The sequence below is a fragment of the Caloenas nicobarica genome, chromosome 2, assembly GCF_036013445.1.
Source record: "Caloenas nicobarica isolate bCalNic1 chromosome 2, bCalNic1.hap1, whole genome shotgun sequence".
Taxonomy (NCBI): Eukaryota; Metazoa; Chordata; class Aves; order Columbiformes; family Columbidae; genus Caloenas; species Caloenas nicobarica.
In genome coordinates, this window is record NC_088246.1 from 104,320,297 (window position 1) to 104,332,868 (window position 12,572).

At 44.1% G+C, this 12,572-nt stretch overlaps 1 protein-coding gene across 1 annotated transcript; it reads right to left on the reverse strand.

The window, feature by feature from the left end:
• Positions 1-4,525: 4,525 nt before the first annotated feature.
• Positions 4,526-11,006, reverse strand: TIMM21 (translocase of inner mitochondrial membrane 21). Its single transcript, XM_065628953.1, has 6 exons — positions 10,493-11,006; positions 8,731-8,793; positions 8,533-8,630; positions 7,161-7,234; positions 5,112-5,217; positions 4,526-5,015 (listed from the first exon to the last, which is right to left on the reverse strand). The coding sequence occupies exons 1-6, from the start codon at positions 10,782-10,784 to the stop codon at positions 4,923-4,925; spliced, it is 726 nt and encodes a 241-aa protein (XP_065485025.1). The 5' UTR covers positions 10,785-11,006; the 3' UTR covers positions 4,526-4,922.
• Positions 11,007-12,572: the final 1,566 nt, after the last annotated feature.

A 12,572-nucleotide genomic window follows, 5' to 3' on the forward strand; every position in this document is an offset into this window, starting at 1 on the left:
ACCTGTAAGCTGAGGTCGATCAGTGCGTTGGTCTTGACATCATCCCTCTCTGCCCCAAAGGGACTGATTTGCTGCTCGGGCCCCTATGGCAGAACCACTGAGCCCCAGAGTGTCCCCAGGCTGCCCCGTGTCCCAGATGGTGATGAACAAACTAACCATTCCACAGGTCTGCTTTCCATTCAGAAATACCACCTAGAGTCCGACTACAGCCTGCCACTCAAAAACACAGACCAAACACTAAGCCCCACACATACAAGCCTTAACTCCTTTGAGATTAAACCTGCCTCACTCCCACTGAACACCTCCTCTCAGAAGGCTCTCATCCAGTCCCTAAAACGCTAGCAAAGGGACTGTCCACTCCCCCTGCCCATGGCTACTCCATCCCAGATGACCGTATAACCTTTGCCTACTCAACCTAGGCATACCAACAGATTAACCATGGACTCCTACTGCTAGTCCACCTGCCCCTGACTCTGCACCTCTGGGCAGAACAGCTCCAAGCCAAATGCGCATAGGCGCAGACCAACACTCCGCAGAACGCTGCAGAAAATGCGACACCAACAGCAGCAAAAACGCTCAGCAACAAGAATGACGCTTGGACCACAGACGCCGTCGAGCAAAAGAACCTACAGGGACACAGCGGTGAGGAAAGGAGTCTCTACTGCAGCCCCAAAGAAAAAGGAGTCGAATGTGATGATACTGTGAAAACAGAGAGGACGCATGTGCAAGAAGCCGGCTTCAAGACCTAAAAACTTGATGATGCTGGGAAAAAGTACTAGTCCATTAAACTGGATGGCTAGAGCTGCCGATGCAGCCCGGCACGACGCCACAAAAGGCGACCGACCGGGAACTTCCGAGGCGCAAGACCGATTCATGCTTTCGGCTCGCGATGCAAGAAAAGTGGGGCACAACTGGCACTACGCCAATGGGTACGGGCATCCCAGGCCCTAGACATGATGGTCAAGATGCCTGCCATGCTCCTCAAGTGCAACGAGAACAGCGAGACCTGAGGCTTCCCAAACTACGCAAGAACACAGACTCAGGCTGGAGCCGCCCTGCCTGGCACAAGCTGGCATCGTGCTGAAAAGTTCCCTGCACCCTTTACCTGCCTAAAGGTGACTGCTCCTGGACGGCCCTCTCCCCTACACCAACTTTAAACCCCCTCCCTGCAATTCCCAGCCCCTCCACTTATCTTTCAGAGGGCCAGCAGTCTGAATCCATCCTCAACAGCAGACAACACATCGGCTCACGAGGATGCCCCTGCAGTCACTGGGTTCCTCTTCAACACCTCCTCAAAAGTGCCATATTTTTCTGCAGTCGTACTACATACATATAAAACTTGAATACCCTTGAAATCTCATGGACCTTAAATAATCTCACTGGTGAAAGGTATCTAGCTAGGAGGAGGACAATAAATCAGGCTCTGAAGACCCATTTTTTTTCTTCACTGAAGAGATTTTACTAGAAAAAAGATTTCCAAAATCTTTGCTTCACTGAGATTTGAAAGCGTTTGAGCCCTGTATTTGTCATTTGTCCAAATTAAGAACATTAATGTATTTAAAGCCCAAGTAAAGGTGGATTTCTTCTTCTACTTTTTATTTTGCCTTTATTTTATCAAGTATATTGTCAGGCTTTTCATAGAGCAGGAAAAGTTATTTCCTTTAAAGCCGTGTCCCCCCATTCCAGAAATACAAAGAAAAATACCCTTGCATATCTGTTTATCTAGTGAGGTGGTGCAGGCACTAAGACAAAAATCCTGAGGAGCACTTTATGGGCTGAGGACACATCCTAGTAAGCACTACTTATATACACAGACGAGATGGGAAGGAAAGAAGTTTAAATGGATTATTGTGTTTTTCAGAACGTTTCGAAGGTAACAATATTTAGGGCTAAATAGTTCTCTTGAAGAGACACCAGTGAAGATCTCACTACTATTTGGCTTCATGAACATTTTATATGTATATGCTCATCCCTCTTACAGTTGCATTTAGCTAGCATTCTGGTTACAGGGATTGAAAGCAAAGTGTATTGTATTTTTCCACTTTTTGTCAGCAAAATATTTTCCTGCCTCCCTAGTATTTGGCTATTTACAATGCAAGATGATATACAAAGATGATTTATAGATGATATACTCCTCCACTGCAGCTTCTTTCCAGATTGGGAGATGTTTTGTCTGATGTGAAGTGCCACTACGGCTGTGTATCCTGCTGCTTTAAGCAAGTGTGTTCACTCACCTGCTTTTTTGCAACTCCACAGGAGAAAGAGGAGCTGTGAACATGGCAACACTGCACTCCATGTAAGTACAGGATGAGAAACATCTTATTTATAACTCTGTCATATTTGGGCTAACAAAAAATAAGCTTGAGAGTAACCACCTGACTTGTTTCTCTGGTTTCTCCAGTTTCTTGAAATGCAGTGCATAAACCAGAGGTTCGTACTTTGCTTTTAGACAGTCATAGCATCACGGAGAAACCATGAAGGTCAGTTGCACTGTGAACAACTCCATATCCACCTGTGTCTTTTAAATTACACTTGTGTTTCTTCCTTATTGCCAGCTTTGGTCTGTCTCCATTATTCACATGTGGGTATGGACTGGCTGCCAGAGCCAGACAGAATCATTATTGACTTTGCTAAGACCCCTTCTGACGCCTGTAACTGCAGCATCGATTCCCAGCTAGGGAGCACGACACTGAGGCCTGACACATACCGAAGTGTGGCAAGGGCACTTTGTGCAAGAACTGTGGTACTGACAGTTTTACAGATAACTTTAAAAACTTCTATTCTGACGCCTCAAAGTGACCAAACGACTAGAGATCTGATTCCCAAACAGACAGTTCTTTCACGCAACCCTTGAAATACATTATATTTCCATGTATGTTAGGAAGTCCTTGCTACTGAAAAAACCTGTAAATAAATCCAGTTGCAAATAATCAAATTCTTAGTTTGTCTTCTCAAGCTGAAGCCAAACGCACATTAATCTCAATGGCCTATGCTTGCTGTTTTACCACAAGTGTGATATAGAATTTCACATACTTGCACAGGTTGGAAAAACATCATTATGTGAGGTTGGCATCTTTTCCTTCCCAGAAAGTTTCTAGTCCTGGCAGTTTCTTCAGTGCAAACAAGGCTCTAAACCAAGACCTAAACTTAATGGCTGGCCTCTTTGCGGTACCTATACCATTTACTATAAAAATGTTTTTACTATAAAAGATGTTTTTTAGATCTTGCTTTAGGAAGTATTCCTTTCTCCAGCTGTGAAGCCCCCTGAAAAGAAGCCACAGTTGGATTAATAAAAAGCAAAGCTGGGACACAGAGTTAGAGCAAAAAACCCAGCCTGTCGGTTCTGTTGTTGACACTGAGGTTTATGACAGCTTTCAAGCAGCTTGATATAAATAGTTATTACATTTTCTAGTTTAAACTGTGTATTTTTATATAGTCTTGCTTTGTAAAAGGTGAAGAATGATGATATTTTTATGACGGTACAGTATGGGCTTAAGGCTAGTAATTTAGTATTAATTATAAACATATATAACTTGCAGTATTTCTGATATTCTCTGACAAATCTGCTCCATCTTGCATTTGTGACAAAACACTTGCAGAGGTGTTTTTCAGTAACCACCATCGTATGACACATGCTTATAGTGAATGGGCACAAGTGGTAGCAGATAAATACGGAATGTAACGCAGCAGGTTGCAATGAAACAATGAGGGCCTCAGGTATTTTCCTTTTTAAAAAAATTTCTTTACTGGGTTACAAATGAGATTACTGGGAGACAGATAAACAGGATAGCTAAAGTCCAGTAAAGTATTACTAAAGATCTAGATATGATACTTGTGGCATTGTATGAGGGAATACTCTATGAACTTCAGAACAGTCCAAATGTACGATTAAATGAACTCAAAATAAAGGCTGATAACTGAACATCAGTGTATGTATAACATAGGGATAACCCACCAGTGAACTAAAAAGCTCATAAGATAGGACAGACAACTGCAGAAAAACACATTAGTTGGTGTTTAAGAAATTGATTAAAGCAGCTAAAGCTTGAACTTTTTTGGTTGGTGCTGCTTGACAGATGGGCATCACTGAGTCAGATTATTAATACACAGGGTTATGTTTGCTATCTGCCGTGTTGCACTGAAGAAGAAACCCAGGTGAGACATTTGGTCATGAGTTGAGCTTTTTAGTTTGGGTAAATCTATATGAATCTGATTCTCAGAAGATTTAGAGTAGTTAGTGGAAAAACTGTGGGCAGTGCTGAGCTGCTACACCACTGTCATTAGTGGAGCAGCATGGCAAGCGCTGGAAGGAGCAGACAGCACCGCTGTTCTCTGTGATGTTAATCTACTTAGAAGATACCAATATTGAAATCTTTCTCTTCAGTCATTTGCCAAGGATGCGTGTCTCCACAACCCATATTCTTACATGTCTTTGGGTTAGATCCGCTTTGCACCACTAACATACATCTTTATTTTACCTTCTTACTTACACAAAGGCATCCACAATGAAAACAGTGAGTTCGTCTACACTTAAAATATCACTTTCTTTATTGCAGTGCTAGTAGAAAATCCAAGCAAAGGAAGTCAAAAAGCTCCACACACAAACCTAAAATCTTGGATGACTCAGTTTTTGAGTGTGTAGAAGTATTATCCAGCATTAAACTGTTTATTATGAGCCATTATTTTCCTGTGTCAAAACTATTTGCCATAAGTGATGGCTCTACTGTTTTTCATTGGCTTCACTTCAAATCCCGTATTTGTTAAAATGAAAGACCTTAATGGAGGCCCTGAGAGGTGACGTCCTGTATCACAATCCCAAAGCTGCAAGGTACAGTCAGGAACACCAAAGAATTCATGTGTAGACTGGCAACACCGGTATCATCCAACACTCAATGAGATGAAGTGGCACCTTTGATCATTGGCTATCTGTTGTCTTCTATGACAATGGTTCTTCTAGGATAGGTGTCAATGTCCACAAATATGTAGCGGACCTCAAGTCTTCCTCTTTCAGGATTCTGTAAGGAAAACAATTTCAGGCTCCATTTGTTTTCCTCTTCAGTAGTGTAAATTCCACATTAATCTTGTCAGCTATGTCAAGAAATTGTACATACCTCTTTGACTTCCACATGGACCGTTCCCCGCTTCCCTGATTCAGTGCCCTCAATATAGAACTTCAAACGCATATGTTTCAGTCCATCCTTTATGTATTCAACGTGACTAAAAACAGCAAAACAAAACAAAACCCCACCCAGCAAGGATACATATTATATGCTAGTTAAACTTCAGATTTAAACTTATTTAGAGGAGCTGCTTAACTATTTTTTGATAAAGTATATTCCGATGCAGTCCTTATGGCTTCCTCTCTACAGCTCTTCCCAAGCTGCACTGTGGGCGTATAAAGGGTAGCAGAGTCAGAAGAAAAAACTAATTAGCAGTTGAGGATTAACAGATGCTTAAGTGTCCTCACCCCAGTCCTCCCCTCAAAACTCAACAGCAATCCAATGGCTGAAGATTCTGGAATTTCCTTGTGTTTATTCTTTAAAAATCCTCAGATTCAGAGCCTGACATCTAGAAAGGAACACCCACGTCACCAAGACTGCCAGGGCTTTTTTTAAGCACTTTAAGTTACCAAGTCAAATGACACAAAGAATGTTTTTTAACTTAATTATCAGGTTGGTTAAATCACATCAAAACAAACAGTTTACACTTTACTTATTTTGGTAATGATTTTGTTCTCCTGAAGTTGTGTAACTTTGGCACTGATATCAGATCTCCAACCTAAATGCCGATATTTAGACTGGAGTCAGGTTATGCTCAAGTGTTAGATGAATAGAAAGGTCACATCACTTTCAAGGCAACCACTTCCAGAATCTAATAGTCAAACTACAGTTCTGGTATCAGTTCATGTTTCCTCCTGAAATTACTAAATGCTGAGCTTGTATTTCCATCAGTCATACTCAGATATACACTGTGAATTAGATTTCCAGTACAGTTTAAGGTGACATGATGGGCTACAGAGAACAGATGAATGAAGAGCCCTACTGCAGTAAAGTCACAATCAAGGTGTTCATACATTAAAAAAATCTGTATATTTTTGAGACATTTAAGGTCATCCTTATACTGCAGACACAAACACTACAATCTTACAAAGTCCTCAGCTCAAAAATTTATTTAAAATACTAGACTTTCCAAATGATGGAAATGAAATACTAGGAAAGCTGATAGTACATTTACTTATTTACATAGTTTGTTGTACAGACGGATGCTTAAAATATTTGTGCATAACCTTTTCATTTAGCAGCTCACTTTAAATAAATTTTCACAGAGTTTAGTGAAAAGATAAAATTCCACCAGTAAAAATCATCTTACCCCAGAGAAAAAAAATTCTCAATTTAACGGTTCAAGTTGCGTATCTGGGCTTAGGTATCCCATCCTACATGAAACCTCCTTGAATGAATTCAAGTCAAAGAGCCCACTAAACACAAAGCCCCTATTGGGTTATAGTGCAGGAAGGATTTACATTTTGTAAGAATCAGTTTGTTTCCTTCAAAAGGAGAATAATAGACACACTCATGAAAGGTTTAGGTGAGAGACGTTCTGTTAAATGCACAGTAGAGATGTGGCCTCAAGTACCAAAAAGCAATGTAAGAAATGGGCAGAAACACTGCACATCAGCTTGGGACAATATAGTCACTACAGTGACTACAACCTGTACAGTTATAATAGTACCTCCTGCTCTTCCTGGCCTGCTAAGAACTACTGCTTCAAAAGGAGAAAAACTCTCAAAGAACAATTTCACTCTATATGAGGGTTTCAGACTGCAAACTTCAGTCAGATCCCTGCTCCCCAGATGCACGCCTAGGCCTCTGTACTACTCTCTTAAGACTCGTCCTATTCTTTGGAGACCAGCTCTATGTTTACCGTGCTGACCATCGCTTATTTTGAGGCACTCAGAACTGCTGTTTTATATTGTACGTGCACCATATTTAGTGATATATGCCACACAAAAGGTACAGCAAAAAGTGTTTTCGTTTTCACTCAAAAGTAACAAGGATGTCACATACAGTTCATTAATCGAGATCTAACTTGCTACGATGTGACCTAAAACGTCTTTGCTGTGCAAAAACTAGTGTCTGTATGGGACAAACACCAAAGGGCACCTGACAAACTGTCGTCTTCCTCTTCTTGTTGCCTCTCCATAACCTTTAATAGATTCACCGAAAACACCAATTACCTACAAGAGAAAAGAGTTTCCAGTTGTCAGAAGGTCACATTCAAACAGACATTCAGTATCAGCTGACATCCCTGCTGTGAATACATTTTCTTTCAACAAAATGCCCCTTGCAAGTCTGATGTGTCAAGAATAGAATTTATGAAAGAAAACAGCATAAGGAAAGTTTCTCTGTATTTCAGTGCTTGTCTTCACAGTCACATATTCAATGTCTAAAATAAATCCTACTAATACCTTCCATTTGTACCATCCTCTGTGATTATGACATTTTAACCTCTCTTCTTATTTTATACTTTAGTCATTTTGTGTAAAAAGGAAAAAAAGCAGGAATAATTTGCTCGTCTCCTCCAAGATAACGTTTCAAAGTTTAAAATGCAAATGCACTCCCCTTCACACTATCTGAAACCCACTACCGTTTAAGAAATTCAACGATTTTTTGGTTTTTTCCCAGACCTATAAAGCTGGACCAAATTAGCCTAGTTTTAAACTTACTTTATAGTTCGTTAGAAAGGGAGGGTGATTTTTACTGTATAAGCACTGCAGTTTTAATTTTACGAACTTGTTCCAAAGCAGTCTTCATTTTTACTCTAGTGACAACGTGTCACTTCATTTCTAGGTTAGCCTCAGTGGCACATGTGGCAACCTTGTTTTACCTCAAGTGATGTTTTTAAGAATCTAGTTTTAGACTGATTTTCATTTACGTCTAGCTGTCTTATGTGCATGTGTGATCACATGGCTGTTCGCTTTCCTTTTGCCTACAGGAATGCAAACTGCGTTTCGAAGGAAGAGTTTAAGTTCCTGGATGCTTATGGAGTGCTTGCAGAATGACAGAACCCTAATGCAAGTGTCACAACAGAGTAACTGTGCACAGGAAAGACAGCAGGCTAGATCTACAAAACTAAGTGGGACCAGTTCCCTCCCTGACCTGCAAAACTCCTTAAATACAACATTTAGTAGGCACTCAGGTATGTCTACAAGACTTTCTGTATGGAGACACAAGCACATACTCCAAAGGGGCAGACACTGTAGTTACATCAGTTGTTGCGCCCTGGTACACTTGCTTAACTTGGCTTTTAGCAGGCTAGTCAGCTCAGGCTCATTAACTTGTCCTAACATATGCTCCAATTTGGAGCTGACCCAGCTCTGGCCAGCTAAAAGCACAGGCAGATCTGCTGGTGTTCACCTGCTAAGAACCACGTGGGTCTTCCTGTAACTTTGGTTGTGAGATTCCTTGTGCAAACATTTGACTGAGAGAGAGACAGTAAGAAGCATAAACTTATGAATAAAGTTCAAAAACCAACCTCAGGGTGAGATCTGCACTTCTCCAAGGCATCTCCATAGATCTTACTTGGACTAGAAGAAGAGAATAGCTCTTTAAAAATCACATAGAGCAAACCACCTGTAACAGAAACAACAGCAAATGGAATGAAAAACTAATCAAACCAGATGGGATTAATGAAAAACATCTTCTGATAAATAATATCATTTTAAAAGATAACCTGTAACACCAATTCCCACAAGCACCACAATAAAATAGGTAAAGTCTCTTCCAGCTTCTTTCACTGAAATAGACAGAAAACAATGCAGGAGTTAACAATCTTGCATAGTAAGACTTGCATAACTTTCTTATTCAAATGCTCCTGTATTAACCTACAGCTCAAATAACATTTTGGCAGAAGAAAAAATGCTAGTATCAGCTTCCATAATGGCCCATCACTAAGAGACCACAGAATGTCTCTTATGCTGTGCAGGGCATATCTATATCTATATTAAGCTCTACTACTCTTTTCCTACTAGGTGTTTTCAAGACCCAGGATAGCACTTATTATTACTTTTCATGTAGCAGGAGAGCTAGTTTATTTAAGAACTAATGAGGTATTACCACTGCAGTATTCAAGCTACCATATAAGCCCATAATCTTAGCGATCCTTATGCAAAGAAAGGGAGAAGTAAAAATAAGTGTAAGCTTCTAAACTGCACACAGTGAAAATAACTGACTTTATGAATTCTCAACCAAGTGAACAATAAAAAGAAGGGATATTGGACCAAAAAATATGTATTTTATTTATTGAGACCATGAACTGCAGTTTAACCGATTAGTTTTTAATCTACTAGTTTTGATGTAATGTACTAGTAAAAGTGTCAGTATACACTGCAAAAAAGTAATATGAGATCTTCTGTTACAAAATATTTTTGAGAACTTGGGAAGAGACTACTCATTTGTTCAAGTGATAAGGTGTGCCTTTCAGCAAAGTACAACTTACCAAGGACACTTTAACAAACATTTTTCCTGCAGCTTTCTGATCAGTTGAGGATGTTTTTCAAAAACCCTTTCAAAGCACTTAGAATTTCTGAGGCTAATTACGTAGTAACCGCTTTTCACTGAGATGAATGAGACCAACCGAAGCGACAACCATTCTATAAAGAAACTAGTACCACGTGTAGAGCTTTGACACTTTTGCTGGAAGTAAACTTGTTTTAATGGCATTGAGACAGGTTGTGTGAGACTGGTTGGGCCCCTCACTACAGGAAAGACACTGAGGTGCTGGAGAGTGCAGAGGAGGGTGACGAAGCTGGTGAGGGGTCTGGAGCACAAGTCTGATGAGGAGCGGCTGAGGGAACTGGGGCTGTTTGCCCTGGAGAAAAGGAGGCTGAGGGGAGACCTGATCGCTGTCTGCAACCACCTGAAAGGAGGTTGTAGCATGGAGGGGGTTGGTCTCTTCTCCCAAGTAGCAATTGATAGGACAAGAGGAAACGGCCTCAAGTTGCACCAGAGGAGGTTTAGATTGGACATCAGGAAAAATTTTTCTCTGAAAAGGTTGTCAGGCATTGGAACAGGCTGCCCAGGGATGTAGTTGAGTTTCCACCTCTGGAGGTAGCTAAAAGACATATAGATGAGGTTCTTAGGGACATGTTTTAGCGCTAGAGTTGGGTTATGGTTGGACCTGATGATCTTAAGGATCTCTTCCAACCAAAATGATTCTGATTCTATCCCTGATGCGACTTCTACACTGTTTGGAAGAAGACACATAATTTTTGTTCTGCTTGTGCGATACATACATTGAAATGTATCAACTGCTGCAAACAATACGATGTGAAACAAATCGGGCTTGCTGGTTTTCGGAGAATCGTGGGGTTTTTTTTCCTAGTTCCTGAGTTTTGTGGCTCTAAAAATCTCAGCTGTGGCAGCAATTTCTCAGTGCCAGTCTCTCTGAGCAGCGCTCAGTGTTCCCACTCACGAGCGACTACAACCCATCTTACCTTTCTGAGCAGCCGACAGCACCGTTTCTTCTTTCCGACCCCTTTGCACGGACACCCGTTTGCTATTATCGCCGGGTTTCTCAGCTCCCAGCCCCCCCGCCCGCGTCCCGAACCTCTGCCCGGCGGCCCAGAGCAGCGGGGGGGGCTCCCTGCAGGGGGGCTGGTGCCGCCACCTCAGGCAGGGCCCCGGCCCCGGCAGCGCCCAGCCGGGCGGAGCGAGCAGCCACCGCCCCAGGGCGGCCCGCAGCCGCCGGCCGCGCTGCCCCGCCGAGGCGAGGGAGGCGGGCAGCATCCCGGGGCACGGCTCCCAGGCGCCCTCACGGAAGAACGGCGCAAGCAGCCGAGCGAAACGGAAAGCTTCAGCAGCTGGCCCCGGTTCTCCCCGGGGGGCACCCTTCGGGGGAGAGTCAGGGCAGCGCGTAGCCCTGAGCGGCGCGGCTCTGCTGCGGGTGCTTCGGGTCAGGAGCGCCCACTACCCGCCGTGCAGTCGCCCCTCGCCATTGCCCCAGCGGAAATCTCGGGGGTGGAGGGGAAGAGAGCAGCGGCGGGCCCTGGGAGCGGTAGTTTGAACGGGCTCCCTCCTGCGCCCGCCGCTCGGAACGGCTCCCAAAGAGCACTACAGCGACCGCCATGCCGAGCGCCGCCGCAACCCGCCCCCACGGGGCGGCGACCCGCACGGCGGCCAACGGGGCGGGGCTGCGAGTGCACACCCGATGCTTGTTTTTTTTTTTTTTTAAAAAAAATTAATATATATCTATTTTTACCTTGCGCAACAGCCGCGCAGTTGATGTTTCGACGGGTGGAGACCAGAACACCTGAGCAGACCGTGCTCCGGCTTCCCAGGGCAGGGCGCGCTGGCGCGGAGCTGCTCCCCGTGGGGCAGCTGGCAGGACGCCGGCCCCAGGTCCCGACTCGGGGTCACGGCGGGAGTCGCTGCGGTTCCCCGCTGTGGTTCCCCGCTGTATTAACGGTGTGTCTCCGTGTGCCCCACACCGGGCTGCTCGGGAACCCAGCGCCGCTGCGGCGGGCAGGGGAACGTGCGGCGCTCGGCCCCCGGGGCGCCCGCTGCAGCCCCGCAGCCGCCCAGCCCCGCGGCCGCCCCGCTGGTGCATTCGACGCCCGCTGCAGTAGGCGCCGGACGCTCTCCGAAAATGAAGCGTCCTTCCCTAAAGATTTCATGGTGACCAGCTCCTTTATGAAAAATTCCTTAAAGAATGCCGCATATAGATTTCTAGACATCTAAGAATTCAGAGACTGAAAAGCCTCCCCTTTAGCAGGGGCACTCTCCTGTCATCCCTCTACCTCTTTTCACAAAACTTAATTATTTGGCCTTGTTTCTCTGTTTATCAGATCGCACTCAATTTAGGAGTTATACTGGAAAAAAGATGGGAGTGAGCCACGTATAAATACACACAACATTGTGATTGCTCTCCGTATGAAACAGCTAGTGATTGTAATGCAAATGAATTTGTTTATATTCTAATCATATTACCATATAATGTAGAATAATTCTTAACTTTTGTCACACCAAAATTACAAGTTGTAAGAGTGAAAACTTGTATTTGCTCATGAGAAAACGGGTGGCCTTGTTAGAGAAATAGCAACAAGAGTGAGGGGCAACGGGCACAGACTGAAGCACAGGAGGGTCCATCTGAACATGAGGAGAAACTCCTTTACTTTGAGGGTGCCAGAGCCGTGGAACAGGCTGCCCAGAGAGGCTGTGGACTCTCCTTCTCTGGAGACATTCAAAACCCGCCTGGACACATTCCTGTGCCATCTGCTCTGGGTGAACCTGCTTTAGCAGGCGGGTTGGACTAGGTGATCTCCAGAGGTCCCTTCCCTCCCCAAACATTCTGTGATTCCGTTAATGTCTTTATTTTGCCCAACATACAGACCTCATACCCTGCCCCCCAGTTAAGAACAAACTCCTGTAGGTGCGAACACGAATTCCTGCAGATCACCTCTCCCTCGGGCAGTGACAGCCAAGGGGGAGGAACGCGGACCCGCACCTGCCGCCGCCCGCCCGCTTCCCCGGGCCAGCGTTGCCGGGCGCCGCGCCCCCCGGGCCGGGCACCGCCCC

Coding starts and splice junctions, on each gene's coding strand:
- TIMM21 (XM_065628953.1), bottom strand. CDS start 10,784: ATGCTGCCCGCCTCCCTCGCCTCGGCGGGGCAGCGCGGCCGGCGGCTG. Junction 7,235..8,532: donor AGTGCAGATCTCACCCTGAG/GTTGGTTTTTGA, acceptor TTTCTCTTGTAG/GTAATTGGTGTTTTCGGTGA. Junction 5,218..7,160: donor GGAAGACGACAGTTTGTCAG/GTGCCCTTTGGT, acceptor TGCTGTTTTTAG/TCACGTTGAATACATAAAGG.